Raw genomic sequence first — 17531 nt, 5'->3', positions numbered from 1 at the left:
AAAAATTATGTTGGATCACAAAATAAACATAAAAATATTTAGTGGAACAGAAATATTCGTTAGCAATATAGGTATTGTTTTGCACTGCAGCTTTCCCTATGCACTCCTACTGTGGTTTTTTAGCCTGTTTTATTTAGGAAAAAAATTTGCATGATCACATGACCTGCTAATCCTTTCAAGTAATTTCTAAATTTGCAAGTTTATATTAACCAAATATACTAGAGGTGCAAAATCCTCAAAAGCACTAAGTTCCTACAATTTTTGTGATAACTGGTGGAACAGGACACTTAGGTTACTGACTGTCTCATTCAAAGAGCAAAGTGTTGCAAGTTCAGTAGCTTTTAGGCCGTGCATGAGCACAGGCTGTGCTCTCAAATTGCTAAAGCACACACTGACTCCTGCCAAGCTAGTAGTCACAGAACATGGAAAAGAGATAAAAAACTGTGTAGGTGCTTACAGGATAGGGAGGTGAGAGCAGGAGTAGGAGGAAGCTGAGGTATTGCAGACTGCAAAGGAGTGAAGCTCAGGGAAGGAGTATAGGCACAGGACACAAGTGCGTAAAAAAACAGGTTTCATTCACGTAACTGCCAACAAACAACTTGTTTTGGTTTAGTCATTATTACTTGGAAAATAAGTTATGTTAAATTCAAAACCAGACACTGTTATACCAGACTCAGATTATGCACATATAGATATGCTGGTAAATTCGTAACTTGCTTTAAATTCACACTTCAGGCTTTACAATAAAGATTGCTTCTCTCTCTCTCTTTTTTTTTTTTTTTTTTTTTTTTTTTTTTTTTTTTTTGTAAACAAGAACTTTGACCCTATGGGAAAAGGTATTGCCAAGAACAAGTTTGAAGAAAAGCTGGCAAAATTTTGATTGTGGATAATTGTTCTAATTCTATAGTGAAGACATAACTATTACACTAAATTTGCATAGCAATAACATCTAGGAGGGAACACAGCAAGTGTCAGAGTTACTAAAAGCCTTTCAGGAAATGGGGTGGCAAGTAAACAAAACACTTAAGTCATCATCAGATGAAATTGGTGGACATGTAGTCCAGAAGCCTGATACAGCCTTTTTCTTTTTCTCATTTTCTTTTTCTTTTTTCTTTTTTTCTTTTTCTGTGTCTCTAAACAGTTTTTTAAAAAACTCATTTTAACCATTAAAAGATATTTTTAGTTTCTATCTTTCTGAGAGAGGGATGCAAAGATAGCTTTTCCCTTAATTCCTTTTTCTGCTCAAGTTCTGTCTAACCATGATCAAGGCACAGTGCATTGTAGCAGGAGAAAAATGAGGAAAAGAAGAGTATGTGCAGAATATCAAGAGCAGAAAGAAGATGATGAAAAACTAGAGATGCCAAAGGTCCTCAAAGAGCCTAACCTTTCCTGAAGTCAAGCAGAAGAGATTCAAACAAGAATTTTTCTTTTTACAAAGATAAGGAAAGCTATTGAAAAAGAACATGAGCAACAATAATTATGTCTTGGGGGCTTGGTCAGAGGTCCTAGATTTGCTTCATACCATGGCATTCGGAAGAAGGAGGCAGTCACCCGACTGTGACAAATTTTGAAAGGTATCAGCATCATATAAAGAAAGAAAAAATGGGGATAAAACCTTTTTACAAAACATATTTTAATTTTTTTCAATCAAGTAAGTAATTTCAGGGGGGCTTGTGGACCCTATCTGCCTAGATGGTGATGGGGAACAACTGTGTCAAACTGAGAAAACAAAGTATTACCAGCTCCTGATATAGGTTTAGGGGAGAAAAAGAAAAAAATCTATGAAAAAGTACCAGGTTTCACAGCAGAAACAAAACAAATTGCATGTTTTGGAGGGAAAGCAAGAGAAGGCCACATCTGAGTTACCAAACCACGAACCCATAGGAACATGCAAACACAGGAGAAAATTAAGGACTACAAGCACAAATTTACAAAAGACAATCAGAGCCAACTTGTGAAGGAAGCATAAAGGATTGCATTATGCATGGAAAAAAGCACCAGCTTATGCAGCTCCAGCTTTTGTAAAGAATTGTTTTGCAACGAAGAAGCAAGACTGTTCTGCAAATTATGCCACAACAGAGCTGAGGGTATTTACCAAGAAACTCAGTGTGTATGCATTTTGCATGGTTGAAGAAAATAAGTATTGGTTGGAACTATTGAGTAGCTTTCTACATCTATTAAATGGAACATTACCTTCAAACCAAATTAAAACTTTCTGACTTAGAGATTTTCCTGTTGTACCCAAGTTAAAGAGAAACTTGGAATAGTGGGAAATCATCAAGAATGTTATGGTGTTATGTGACAATGTTTTATTCCAAGGTTGTCCTTAAATTTAAGTTAAGAGATACTGTATGTATTTTTTTAAAGATAATTAGGTATACACAAGTGGAAAACATTGAGATAGAAATGCAATATGTTTACCTCAAAAAGAGTGTAGGGAGACCGAAACACAATCAAAAAAAAGCTTTAAAAAATCGAATTCACATCTCAAATGATGGTGGTTTCCCAGAGCTTAGATCTGGACCTAGGCTGACATAGGTAGTTTCTTTGTATTTTTTGGGGTCTCTATTACCCATTTCATTAGTATGCAGAAGTTATATTATTTGCTCAAATGTCCAGTAGATAGTTTAAAGCAAGAATACCTGCTTATGTAATCAAAAGACTAAAATCAAAGTATCTGTGAATTCTCATAATTGAAATGTAAAAAAACACAAATAGAAAATCTATATAAATAAGGAACAGGTCATCTTCCAACTTGTTTTATGTACAGCCAGTGCACACACACACACACATATATATATACACATGTCGACGTGTATATGTATAACACACACACAAATATATATATATATTACATGTACAGATGTAAATACCAATATCTAAAGCGGAAAAGTCAGTAGATCAGATGCTATCTAGAGACTCATAATAGATTTTAGGCTTCTGATTTCCCACTCAGAGAAGATTTACAGGTGCTACATTTCTATTTCAAATTATAAGAGCAAGGTTGAAATTACCCATAAATAAATTTTAATTATCATAATACTGAAAGATTATGACACAGCTAATGGTCTTTAACTGGAATCCAGGCTGCAGTGTGAAAGGTAGAGTAGGAAAGACCAAGGCAGAGAATTTCCTGTGATATGAGAGGCAAAACTTCAGATGAATTTCTTTTTTGTTTCTGTGCATGACTGTGTAGTATTCGAGATAGCTGCACAAACTGATAACAAAAAGATACTTTTAAAAATGGCCTTCAAAAATCATTTATCTTTAGCATAATTTAGCCCTTTTTAAGACTAGGTTTTGTTGTTGATAACTGGCAAAGATGGGCTTGTGCTGAACAAACTTGACACCTGGCCCTTTTCATACTAATCTTTCCGTCTTTCCAGATGGCAAAGTTTACTTCTGTTCCCATCTGTTCCTTTTCAGTCAGAAAAAGGAAGGAAAAAAATGAAATTGCTAAAACATTTCATGGCTTTTAGAAAGGATCTTTGAGATTCTTTTCAAGTCCTTTTTTCTGGACCACATTCCTGTGGAAGGCTCGTGATGGCACCTACAATTATTTGCCTCAGTTCAAAGGTATAAAGCCAGGTTTCATTTTTCAGGTCTGCCTGAGACAATTCATCTGGATGGAATTCACAGATGGAAAAACTGCAAGTGCTGGAGTCATCACATCAGCACATACTTGCAAAAAAGAGTAAACAAAACAAGCAAGCAAGCCAGCAAACAAACCAAAGTGGTATCAGACTTGTGATCAGATAACATTTGATGCCATCTAGCAGCAGACAGGCCAGAGCAGAATTTCAGATGAAATTATGGTAGTTCAGATTCGGGAAACTGTTTCTACATTAAGAAAAGGTTTTGTGCAGAAACAGTCACTCCCATTTCCCTGGTTATTTGCAACCGTTTCTCTGTTGAGTTCTCAGGTCTAAATTTTCACTGCCTCAAGATGAACTTATTCCCTGGGGTTCCATTGGGCTTCTTCCATGTAAGAGGGGTCACAATTAAGCCTCTGTTAAGCTAGTTATCTGCAAAGCTAGCAACTGACTATTCAAGAATATTCAGCAGGAGGATGATAGAAGCTGATGGATGGGAATAGACAGAAAAAAAACCAAAGTGAAATCCATCAATGGAAATCTGCCAGCTAACCAGGAAATCATTTTGGATGCTACTTGTTAGTCTATAAGTTTCCATGTGTTACTAAAAAATACCAGTTAATCTGAGGAAAATTCAGAAAGCAATAGGAATAAACAAGTTTCTAGGGATATTTATGGATAAAAATTAAAATAATCGAATTTATGGACCTGGATGAAGGAAGGCTGTAGTACCCATGCGTGCACACATTTGAATATCTTTAATAGCAAGAAGCTGTCCATACCTTTCTCTTGCCACTGATTTGGCACAGTTCCCTTAGAAGACCAAGAAGATTCCTGACTCCAGTCATCCTAAAAGAGGATGTTGTCCTGAGGGAACTGGAAAAAGGCTATAGCTTAGTTCATGTGCCCCATCAAACAGTCTGAATGCCTGAAAGGAGCCTCAGCATCTTTGCAGGGACATGGTAGAGCAATCTCCTGCATGGCACAGCCTGTGCTGATGCTGCAGGCACTGTAGGGTGCTGGCTCATAAAGTACTGTCTCTTCCACTCCAGGTGAGTCTTTTTACACATCGGGATGTCTTAACACCGATATACAGAGTGTGTTTGGGCAATTTGTTTCTGGAGAGCTTTGCAATGCTATCCAGGCAGAAATAAGGCTAGTTATCCTGGTGCAGTTTTGTTCATTGATTGGAGGATCAGGAGACTCTCCTTAACCAAGATGCTGTATTAGGTAGGCATGCCAATTTGTATAAAGTTTATTTCTGGACCTCTGTCCAGCTTGCTGCCAAGCTGTATACATACCTCAATTATCTTTGGGAGATGCTGCTAAGTTGCTCTCCAAGGACAGATTATTTATCAAATTATTTCTGTTATTTTCAGCAATGATACCTTTTACTTCTTCCTCAAAGAATAACATCATAAAAAATGACCACTAGAAGTTAACTAATGAAAAAGAAAAATTTAAACCAACCTCTAGTTTAAATTTGCCAGCTGTCCTGCTGCCACCCAGAACTGTGTTGTTGTGAACAACTTTTACATGGAAAAAGCACTCACTACTGCAGTAATGAGTGGCACTCGAGTGGTATGGGGGAGGAAGACTTGAACTGGAGTGATGGAAGCCCAATCACATCATGAATTTAAAATTAGACATGACAGAGCTTTGAAGAATATGCTATCTGGCTGGCTAGAATCTTAGGACCACAAACCATATTAGGAGATATTAGACTTCAATGGGAGATGGATTTTGTTGGTTTTATTTCTTCATTTCTGAGGAATTCCACTTGACCTCCCAAGCTCAGCAGCTTTCAGAGTCCTCTGTGAGGGGACAGTATCATGCCCTGTCAACAGGCTTCACTGGCTTTCTCCTTGTAGCTGCAAGTCCAAGTTCCCTGCTCTGTGGATGGCTGGTGTCTCTGGCAGTGAACAGATGGGTCAGCAAGGAGACAGGGTTTTGTGCAAGGGGGAAACCTGCCAGGTTTTTAAACAGCTTTGATGTCCAGTGAAATTTACTTGAGATTTAGTAGAACAAACGGGAATGGTTTGTTTCTGAGGAACTGGCAAATTCTATCAAAGAAATGGATGTGCTATATTTTTTTTCCAAACAAGTATACCAGTTATCTAGTATAGGCATATTCTCTTTCTCTCTCAGACTTCTCTGATTCAACATACTAAAATGTTTTGGATGTGCATCCATGTTTTTTAAAAAAAAAAAAACAAACACCAAGACACAAATTTAAGGTCTGGTTACAGTCACACTAATTTTAGCAGGATCTCCTGGGTGAAACTGAGGTCAAAATTTGGCCTGCAATCAGGTAGATTTCCACGTTTGCTCAACTGGGGACTCCTGCTTCTGTGTAAATCAGAAATAAATGCATTGAATTCAGTGGAGGTGCTTGTATCAAACCTGTCGTCAGAGGCTGAGTCAGTAAAGGCATGATGTGAACCAAAGAACCAGAGAAACATTATGGTAAACAAACTCACCAAAGAGCAACTAAGCCACTCAGGTTTGTTAAAGGTAGTTCAGAGGATAGTGAACACTGAAAAGTCACCAGCTTTTATTTCAGAGGAATGAGGTAATGAGAACAAGCTATGAGAAAAAAAGTAAAATTAACAGGAAGATTTCCTAGTAAGGACAGAAAAAATGAGAGAAATCAAAGTATTTCACTGGCCTTTAGAAACATATTTCCCCAAAATGCTAACTCTTCCAAGGGAGACCACTCCCTATCCTAACAGATGTGAAAAGCAGCTTTAGCTTCCCAGGGTAAGATTTAACTCCATGAATCTTTTGTTAGTTTTTGGTTTGGTTTGTTAAAAAAAAAACAAAACCAAAAACAACCAAACAAAAAATCAACAAAAAACCAACAAACCCAAAACGGCAAACCAGAAACAGAAACTAATTTTGTAGTAGTGTTTAAATTGTTTTGCTTTTTTTTCAGAGCCTGTAATTATTACTCTTTCACCATAAAAGCTAGACATTGTTCTTGAGTGTTTCAAACCTGTAAAGGCAGTTTGCATACAGAAAATTCAGCCCCTCAGCAGAAAAATAGTCTCTGTACAGATGGCTTCATGACTAGTTTTGGTATTACTAAATTGATAGAACATTTTTTCCAATTACATATAGAGCCCATCCAGGAAGAAAAGCATATTAAGGCAATACCTCCTAAAGGTGTTCCAATGTGGTGAGCGGTTTGTTTGCCATCCCTCTTAGAGTTTTACTCCATAAAATTGTCTGTTGCAAATCACGCCCACTAACAGAAGCAGCCAGACTACACCAGCCACTCTACACCACCAGCAGACAGTCTCTCAGGTGGCACCTGTACTAACAAACAAAGCAGGGCCAGGATACGGTGTCCAACACTGGCGTGCAAAGCCCATGTCGCGTAGGCTGCTTCATGTGCAGTTGCCACACAGAGGGATCTGTTTGGCAGATATGGTACTCGCCACACACACCTGAGCAGAAACTGTGACTCTTCTTTAACACACAGACTCGTAAAGTATAAGTATTCATAATCTTGTTTACAAGACTGAGAATATTTAAGTGTTCTAGTTTGTAGGACTTTCAGACCCTCATAATATTGGATTAATTGTGCTTCTATTACTATCGGTGCTAAAACTCCTATTCACTTGTGAAAAGAAGTGTCAACTCTGTTCTTGAAAATCCTGCTTTCTGAGCCTTAGGGCCAGCTAGTTTAAAAATGCAATTGCCATCATTGAGACTAATGTCAAGGAGTTTTTAACTACAGCTGCTTTCAACTTCATATACATCTGAAGAAGCTGCTAGGTAGACCCCTGTGCACAGGAGATATTTAAATAACATGCATTGCTCATCAGATGAAAATCTATTTTCCTTTTTTTTTTAAAAAAAAAAGTTTATTTTGTCTAAAGTAGAGGGATCTCATTTCTTCCAGCTGTTTTCCCTGTGTTACAAAAGATGTTGGTGCTAAAAAGAGAATTGAGAGTAGAGGGTGAGCGGGTGGTGTCCACGGGGGTCAGGAAGGACGAGGTGGGAGCACCCTGAGGGTGCCCAGCCCATGAACAGATACTGCTTGTGTGAGTGGCAGTGCTGGGGAGGAGAAGGAGTTACTCAGCACGCCGATGTGATGACAAGAGGCCTGACTCCCTGACAGGAAAGCGAGCACAAGTTTGTAGAGAAATTCCAAGAGGGACAATGACTTGGTCAATGCAACAAAGAGCGATTATATGGCAGTATTACATGGCCTGGAGGGAGGGCAAGGACAGTGCTAGGAAGGCCAGAAGGAGGAGGACAAAGAAATAGGATGCAGTGTTCTGGCAGTGCGGTCACACATTGACCTTTCCTCTTCCATTGGCACAAAAGCATGCACGCACCATCCCCACACATATGTACATTCGGCTTATATGTGTCTCCCATCTCCTCTGCAAAATACCCCTGGCCTGAAAACTGGATGCAGTCCATAAAACACGATACTGGTAAATGATGACTGTCGAGGCTGGGGTAGTGTTTGGTGACCTAACACTGTTTTCAGTTGTGTCATTGAGCAGTCTGAAAGCATAAGGGGTAAAGCTGCGGAAAGATAGAACAGGAGAGAAGGAATGGACAGAAACTAGATAGAAAGGATAGAAATGACAAAAAAAAAAAAAAAAAAAAAAAAAAGGTTATATAGAAGGACAGAAAGGGGTTGGGAAAATGGGCAGAGGGGGAAAGCCTAAGGTAATAGGTCTAAGGAACATCAATTCAAAGCACCTATATTAAACGCCAGGGAGGAAGTTGGAAAGGCATAATACTGCAAATGAGCTAGCCACAATTTAAACAATAAAATAATGCTGGATTTATTACGTAGAAGTTCTTTCATAGTGGAATAGAGAAAGAGAAGAAAAAACCAGAGAGTGTAGAAAGTCAGTATAATTACAGAAGGCAGACAGAGATGAAAGAGGTCTCCTGTTTTAGGAGTATCACCTTTATTTGTGGATGTTCTGGTGCCACAAAGATGTAGATGAAACTGAGGGAAGTTACAAAACTGAAAAAATCATAATTAAAAAAGTGGGGAAAAAAAGCTTAAAGAAAAAAAGAATCTTATACACTCTGTAAAACAAAGAATGGGTTTAAGCGACAACAGCTCATGTCAAGTATTGGAAGAGTATATTTAGAAACAGTAACAAGGAAGGAAAATTGCTCAAGATGTTGGGGGATCTAAGTGGAAGAACATGCAAATATCAATAAAGAGCTAAAAAAACCCCCAAAACCCCCAAAACCAACCATATCCTTTCAGGAAGATTTTTCAGAAGATTTTTAAGGAGATGTCTGCATCATCTGTTTGGAAAGCTGGTCATGTAAAAGAAGACCATGCAAATTGTGTGAGAAATGAGTGGAGGAAATAGCTGTGTACTTATCTCAGGTGCTGAAAACAAGATCCTGCATAAATCGTTTCAAACTTTTGAATATACAAATCCAGCAAAGGCCCCAGCACATGACCATGGTTTTGTTACCTAATCCAGAGGAGAGTAAAGTTTCTTTTTTTCTAAGATGGTGTCACTGGACATTTATTTTTGCTGCTACCTTGCAGTTTGTTTTTATGCATACCGCTTGTGTGCTAGAAGTGGGTAGAAAAGCATGCGGAATTGTAAAGAGAGGACACACAGAGTCATGTTTCCACATTCTTCAAAACCATTTCTTAAGTATTTCTACTGTAGCCCTTGCATGTAAAGAACAATTTTTTTACTCAGCTGACTGTACATTATCTATTATATTCCCCTAAGGCATTTGTTTTATCATTATCATTTAGTATTTTTGAAACCAAGCTCATAACGGATCATAGCATCTAGATACTTGAAGGTTAACTCAAATACAGCGTACTGGGCAAACTGGTCAAATATCTCCATCAGATTTATGAGGTCTGTATTTGATAGCTAAAAGCCATAACATCTCATCTTGGTTTGAGCAGAAACCAAATACTATCCAAATCCCATCTCTCAAGGGGACAAAGGCTGCTTTCGTCTTGTGAGTGTGCTTGTCCACCTCCTGGCTGAAGCAGAAGCCACAGGAGAGGATGCTATCTTAGAACTTGTCTAAGCACAGAGCTATTCAGAAGCAGCTGTTGGATTTCAATTTCACACTCACAACCTGAATTCACTTCTACGTGTAGATGAGCCTTTAAATATTCATGTAGAGAGCAATGTACTTCTTTCTGTAATTCTCCAATTAACTGACAGTTACCTCTGACGATATCAATTTAGACTTCTGGCAAATGTGGGTAAATTTTTGTAGGGCATAGCCCAGAAATATATATTTCTGAGTTAACTAGATTAACACTTTCTCACATGCTAACTCAGCTAATATAGGACAAAACAAGTAAAATCTATAGCAGGGACAAATCTAAAATAAAGGAATTTATTGCTGGAGGGTGTGAAAGAGCAACTGAGAAGCAGCACATTTATTGCTGTGGTTCCATTATGAGTAACACGCATAGCTGAAGCACAGAAAATGTTGGAGGAGTGCTGCAAATCTTACCCTGTAGGACGCAACCCTCCACAAATGTTTCCATCACCTCTGGCACAGGTTTGTAATAGATAATACAAATGGAGCTTGTTCTATGGAAGCTGGTTAGGTAGGTGATGGCTTCCTCTAAAGTGCAGGCAGAGTGGCGATGAGTTACGCAGGCTGGCTTCCTGGCACTGCCTGATGGAAATGTGGAATTACCTGCTGTCCTTTCCATGTGCATTGAAATGCAACCAACATGTTACTTCACTGAGCTCCAGCTGACTACCAACGAACTTTGTTTCAGGCCCACAACCTTCCCCGACACACCACGGTCCTCATTCACACATACATTTATCACACATATCTGCAGACACAAACTTAGAAGCCAAACTGGGAAAGACCCTTTTGTGTGCATGTGTGAAGAGGCGGAGAGCAGCGAGAGGTAGAGAAAGGTAAGAGACGGAGGAGTATATGGACTGTTCTGATCTTTCCAAATACTTGCTGCCCTGAAGGAATGGGCTACCTTGCTTAGCTTGCTCATGCAGCAAGATGCTTGTACCATGTGAAGGAGAGGAGGAGAGTCTTAACTGAGCTGGATGCTTGGATATGTAACTGAGCTGGATGCTTGGATATGTTTTTCTTTTAATTCCTCAGGAAGTATAGTCTTCCTTGAGGCTTTCTGTGGAGGAATCCTCTTCCCCTATGGACTTAAGGCTCATGATACAATCAGGAACATAGCTCTGTATATTCCCTATAGGACTCATTTTACAATCTTGCAGCTACTCCATATCCACGCTTACTGCTTCTGCCTTTGCACACACATCCCGTCTGTCCACTCAGAAAGCAACTTATCCCCACCTCCCCCACCAACAGATGCATGAACAGGGATGATCGTCTCCCACACAGAAACAGCTGCCAGCCACCTCTGTCATCCCTACCCACAGGCTGTTTCTTTCCACTGTGTGCTCCTAGTCACCACGAGAAGACATACACATGGCCCTGCACAGGCAAACATCTGCAGGGACATGCAGATGTTCCAGCCTTTGCAAACACATTTCTCTGGCTGTGTCATTGCTGAAAAGGAGTCCAGGCAGGCACAAATACCCCATGTTTGATCCTCTTCCTGCAACAATCTAGGACTAATTGTACCCATCATCTCCTTTCTCTTTTTCTGGCCAGCTGACAGGTTGATGCCAACATTTGCTTTCTGTTTTTTCAGCGGCTCTGTGGGGAGGAAGGGGAGGTGTCAGAGACCAGGGCATAATCCCGGGCAGCACTGGTGGCAGTGGGCTGAGAAGGATGCTGTCTGTGGTTTCAGCCCATCTGAATCCCAGTGGCTGGGACCACTGGCTGCGGTCATGCGTCTCCCCCTCATGGACAACCGCTTCACTGTCCCCACGGCCTGCGACTTGCCATGGTGGGGAGTTCACTGCCATCAGAGGAGAAAGGGGTTTTCTGATGACTGCAAGCGGCTCCAAGCACTGTCAGGAAAAAATATCCAGCTGGGGAGCTCCAAGTGGATTCTGCAGTGGGAAACCAGTGCATCAAGTAGGACAACAGGTTCCTAACACAGCCCATGGCTGCATGAGCACTAACTGCCTATTAGCTAAGTATTTTACAGGCTACTTATCTTTTTGGCAGGAATTAATCCCTGGAGTAAACTGGAAAGGGATCCATCAACTTCCATGTGACTCATGCTACGTAAGGTCTAGGCCCAGAGGCTGCAGCCTTTGAGCCCAGCAGGTCAGTGTGATCAGACTGTCTTCTCCCAGTGCAAGCCTTGCAAGATTATTCAGTCTTCCGATCCATCAGTCTTACGGACGGAGATGAGCACTATTCTACACAGTGCAGGACAGCGCTTAAGAAGACACCGAAGCCGTAAGCAAGCCAGAAAATCTGAATTTGTTTATAGAACAGATTTGAAGAACAGATGTTGACAACATTATGATTGTTTTGAAGGGAAAGACATTCTTAGTGTTTCTCTCTCACACCCGAGATGTATCCTATGTTTTCAGCCTTTCGCCACCTGCACATTACTCCAGTACTCCTCTAAGCCATGGAGAAAGCTAGTACTTTCTTGTTTCCTTTGACTGACATCTGTACTCCCTGTGTATACTTCAACCCAATGGTTGTTCATCCAACAGCCCTGTCAACTACTTGTAGAGAAATCTCTCTGCCATATTGTGCCAGAAGTACTATGCTGAAGTTTTAAAGTATGGAAATAAGGTGCATTTCTATGCCTCCAAATAAAGACGGTCTAAGTATTTTTAATTAGACGTCCTGGGATTTTCTCAGGATTATTCAGTAGTTCTTTAGAAAAAGCCTGCAAAATCTCAAAGGGAAAGCCTGCCTGCTGTGCATGTCACGCAGAAGGCAGGCACATCTAGTGCATGTTTGGTACTATTGCTGCCCACGCAGCAAACCATTTTCTCAGTTAGTCATCTTTCCCTACCCTCCTTCTCAATGCAAACACTGCTCCTTAGCACTCACGAAACTCACCTCTGTTGTGTGTCTTACATAATTTATTTCGACACAGACCGTTGTGTCACCAGTGCAGTGGACACGTGATTCTCCAGTTGGCCTCCAATAGCCATCTTACGTATCAGCATGGTTTCCTGAGTGCCTGTTTGTAACTGCCACACGGGCATACGTCCCTTACAGCAGCAACCCAGGGCTCTTTCATACCCCTCAAGGATTTCAGCTTCTTCCTGCAGACTGGCTGGATCGTTCTTATCACACGCCTCCCTCTGTAACTCTCAGGCACGTAAGCACAACATTCACTGCACACATCTGTCTCTGTCCCACACACAAAACCAGTATCTCATATATCCATGCACCTATCATCACTGACCATATGCATTTACCTGTGCCTTCTACCTGCTCCCCCTTGTACTTCACTCCCAGCCTGCTCTCATGCTGCTCTGCAAGCATGTGCGGCCCTTTGCACACTTAGCCAGCCTTCCTTAAACTAAGAGGCAGATAACTACAGATCGCTTAAGCCGTCATAAACTTTTTCTCACTCCTCATCACTCTTGCCTCCCCCACAAGCTGTTTTCCTTCTCCCAGGCCCCACACCCAGGTCTGCAATCCTTACCTGTACTTCCCTCGTTTACTTAGAGCATGCTGTGTACACAAATCTCTCTTATCAGGCACAACTTGTCACTCCTTTCACCTGCCCTTCCACAGCCCTTACAAGCAGGCACAAACTGGCAGGTACCTTCCTTGCTTACACACCATCGTGTGTCAGCCTACGCTAAGCTTCTCACCCCTCGTAACGCGAACTGTCATTCCCATTCACTTCCACTTCATGCCCTACAGCTCCTAACTCCACTTGCCTCCCCACACACTTCACACTTTACTTTCGACCTTAGTACAGCCATGTGGCTTATACGGCTCTCCAGGTAGTTACCCTTCCCATTCCTTCTCCTCCCACCCAAAGCTTTACGTCTTTAGTCTTTTCTCCACTAGCACATTTGTTCCATTGCCTCTTGCTGCTTCACTTAGCCAGTACCTACCACAGAGATACAAGCACATTTGTTACATCTCTCTTAACAGAAAATCAATCCTTTTTTTTTTTTTATGTATGTGTTCTCCTCCTCCCACACCCCTCACATTATTCCTTACTTTCCACTATTTTCCTTGATTGCTTCCCCTTTAACATATTGCCTGTTCTTCCCCTATGTTATTGCAACTACCTAGTGAGGAGGAAACCTCTCTTTCTGCTGGCCAAGCCACTCCTGCACCTTTGCATTACATTCTCTGTTTGCCTACAAAGCAACACAAAACCAGTTTCCTCTCACCCTGTGCTCTCTTGCCCTATAGCTCCTCTAAACCATCTTTTTCCTAGGCATCTTTAGAGAAAACCTAGCTCTTAATTTCATCCTCATGCTTCCTATGTTCCTCACTTTCCCCCCATTCTCAAGCTCCTCAAGACTTGTAACATCTTTATATTCCTGTCACAGTTCACTATGCCCCCATGATTTCCACTACCTTGCATTTCCTCACAGCACCTTCACACGGCTTTTCCCCCAGTTCTGTCTCTCCCTTGAAACCAGGCAGAACACTCCAGCAAGCTTCCAACCTTCTCTGAAATTTTGCTAAGCGACTACCCCCTGACATACCTTTATGGGTCCCTATACCCTTTTCCCATCAACACACCCTATTTCCATCCAGCTCATTTTTTCCTCTGCATTCCTCTGCTTGGCATGTGTTTCCATCACCATGCAAGCCTTCCCTTTCATAACACCTTCCTTGCAAACACATCCTCATATCTATTTCTTGACAGAATCAAAGGTGTCTCCTTTAGACGCCTCCCACAAGCATCATGTAGCTGATTATTTTCCATACCTTTCTCCAAATAGACAATAGTTCACATTTTTCTTCCTCCTCCAAACATCCTTTGTGCCCTGTGCTTTCACCTTTCTCCCTCCACTCCCACTCGATACCCTGCCTCCCCCTTGCAGACCCTAACATCCTTGTATATCCCTTTCACATCCTTACCCAGCCCCCAGTCTGCACCTTTGCCGCATCCCTCTGAAGTGTTACTTCCCCTTCTGAGCTCCTAAACCTTTTTCCGCCCACAAAGATCCTCTTTTTCCAGTTGACCTGCAGCAGCTCCCCTTTTAAGCTGACCACCTTTGCATGGCTCACCTGCCCTTATTTACCCCAATACACAACACTTAATACATAGCAGTTTACTTTCACTATATAACACTTTCCCTCCGAACTCCTTATATCTGTCTTTCTATGTACCATTTAGTTTAGCTTTCTGGGGGGTGGGGGGTGGGCTGGAAATCCTAAACCTACACGTGTTACATACTTCAACATATAAGCACCCTTTTATACAAAGCATTCTGCTCTTGACTTTGCTGGTACATCCTCTTCCCTCCATATTTTGGGTCCACCACCTGCAATCTTGTCTAGTTTTCCTTCCCCCGCCATGCTCACACACAGAGCTCCTGGTACTAACACGTGTATCTAAGACCAGGACTCTTACTTGTAGCTGAATTCTCTTCCACTCTGTACTGCTTTTGTCTGCCTTGCCACAAAGTGAGTTTTTCTTTTTTCCTTTTTTTTTTTTTATTATTAGATTTTCCTATTATTTATACATGTTTCTTGCACTCCTTCTCCACTTACAGGCTTGCACAGATCAGGTATTTCCATGCCTGAGAATGTCTTTCCTATTTGTCTGAGTATTTTCCTGAAGGCACAATGTAAAGGCAAACTTTACATACCATTTGCACTCCTCATGCAACAAATCACATGAGCCTAAGAGCAAAGAGTGCTTTCTGAAAGGTTGTAGCTCATAACAATTGACTGGACCATGTAGCACATATCTCTGTCTATTTAAAAAGGGGGGGGGGGGGGGGAGTCAACCCTCCTCACACACACAGTCATCTCTAAATAACTGGTTTTGCAATATAGGAACCAGAGAATGTGCACATAGCAGCCTTATTCAATCCAAAATATCCATCTCTCCGGATACTGCATATTTATAGTTCAAGAGATAGAACCAACACAGAGCTTTCCCGTTTATTTTAATGAAGGATTAAGAACTGATCAGAAAACTATCTAAACCATTCAAGGACTTTTTCCCCTCTTGGCTAATAGCAGTTTGGTGTCTCCATAAGGACTCGCCAGTAACTGACGCTTTAAGCTGCATTTCAGCTGTTTAGATGAGAAACAGCTTTCTATATTTTGCTCTCTATACGTGCATCTGTGTTGATTAGTTGTGTGCTGCGTTCCTAGAAGGCACTTACCAAACGCTGGAAACTGCAGCGTAAGAATAGTTTTCCTGCCATCCCAGCACAGAGTGAGTGTATCTTTTTCACCTAGACACAGATGTGCAGGGAACCCTTTGATCTGCAGTTCCTCCCAGAGGATTTAGTGTTTGGGTCTAAGGAGAATGAGGATTGATTCAAAGCTCATGAATAGGGTTTCCAGTGTCTGATACATGAAAAAAAAAAAAAAAAAAAAAAAAGAAAAAAAAAGGAAAGAAAGCTCCAGTGGAGTTAGTTACCTGAGACAGGCAAGATCTAGAAATTGGGAATTCTGACTTCGCTTGTCATGGGCTCTAACTTTCCCTGAGGGCAAGCATGCTATGTATGCTGAGGCTGGCTCTTGCAATCCACTCTCAAGATTTGCAACCCCTTTTGTTATATCTGAAGTTGCTGGTTTCGCTCTTAAAATAAAACCAAGAGTCTCTTTTACTTTTGCCTCTTAAATCAGATTCTTTTAGCACCTCATATTTCTCCTCCGCTGTTTTCTTGCCAGGGACCTGAACAACAGTGTGCAGAGCAGGAGGAGAGAGGAACCTCAGGACTAAAGCAAGCTATAGGGCAAGTGGGGGGGGGGGGGGGGGAAGGAGGAGGCACAATAGGAAAGGCAACATTTGGGACAGATCTACTGCTTACAAGACACCCCCCCCCCCATTATACTTCTTTAAAGGACCCCTCTCCCCCCCCCCTCCTCCCCGCCCTCTTAGGACCCTATTAGAAAACGTCAAATTTCCCTTACCGTGGTAGGAGTAACCATGGCATCCGTGTGAATGTTTCCAGAAAAGTCGACATGAAGAGAAAGGTGGATGTAAATATGTTCATTCAAAGTCCCAAAGTTGGTCTGCTTGGGTTGTGCAGAGTTGCTCTATGGGAGAGGAGCCTTAAACTCTGAGTCCCGTGAACATAATCTGCTCGATTATAACAAACCAGCTCAGCCAGATGGCTCTGTGCTCTGCACATTAACCCCTTTATTGCCATGCTCTGCTTTCCCTACCTACCATTTATAATAACCTTGCCTCGTTGGGGAATTTCAGAGAACAAGGCATTTTTTTGAAAACGACAAAACTGTCATAAAGGTCATTTTCCCCCCGTGTGCTCTAAAAAAAACCATCACGTGCCTATTTTCGTTTTTTTAATCCAATTGACGGTTTTATTCCACTTCCTGGCAAAATCTTTTCATATTATTAAGAACAGTATTAGCACCAGGGAACATTTTAGAGAATTCTTTTGTTAAATCATAACCATCTCTTCCGGACCGCGATTCTCAGAAGACAAGTATTTTATTGCAGGAATGTCTCTGTGTTTGCACTCTAATGGTCCATCTACCCCCCAACCCCCCCCCCCCCAGCCGCCGTCCCCCGCCTTCCCCCCATACTCTCTCTGTCTCCCACATGCACACTCACACACATGCACACGCGCACCCTTTGGTCAAACTGCCAGCATGTGTTGCTATTCTTACCCATATTCAGAAGTCATTATAGGACATGTAAAACAGGTGAAATAGAGACACAGAACTAGAATGCCATAAGCCTCTGCTCCCTCGTGCTCTGGCTCCTTTTTTTCTTTTTTTTTTTTTTTTCCCCCTTTCCTTTTTTTTATTCCTTCCAAATCTTAGACAAATTTAGTTCTTCGGCCAGCATTTCTGTCAACCAAATCACCCTCCATGACACAAAAATAAGTGTTGGGAGAAATATCCACTGCTTAA

General features: G+C 41.3%; 1 protein-coding gene across 1 annotated transcript in view; it reads right to left on the bottom strand.

Annotated features, from left to right (window-relative positions):
• The window catches only part of NTF3 (neurotrophin 3), a 54894-nt gene extending 37851 nt beyond the window's left edge, over positions 1 to 17043 (bottom strand). The window contains exon 1 of the mRNA XM_005446022.3: positions 16566 to 17043. Within this exon, the coding sequence (XP_005446079.1) occupies positions 16566 to 16583 (18 nt within the window). The 5' untranslated portion in view covers positions 16584 to 17043. The remainder of the gene's footprint in view (positions 1 to 16565) is intronic.
• Between the last annotated feature and the right edge of the window lie 488 nt (positions 17044 to 17531).

The sequence above is a fragment of the Falco cherrug genome, chromosome 5 (genome assembly GCF_023634085.1).
Source record: "Falco cherrug isolate bFalChe1 chromosome 5, bFalChe1.pri, whole genome shotgun sequence".
Taxonomy (NCBI): Eukaryota; Metazoa; Chordata; class Aves; order Falconiformes; family Falconidae; genus Falco; species Falco cherrug.
Note: the sequence above shows the minus strand (reverse complement) of the source record. Positions and strands in the feature narration are given on the sequence as shown.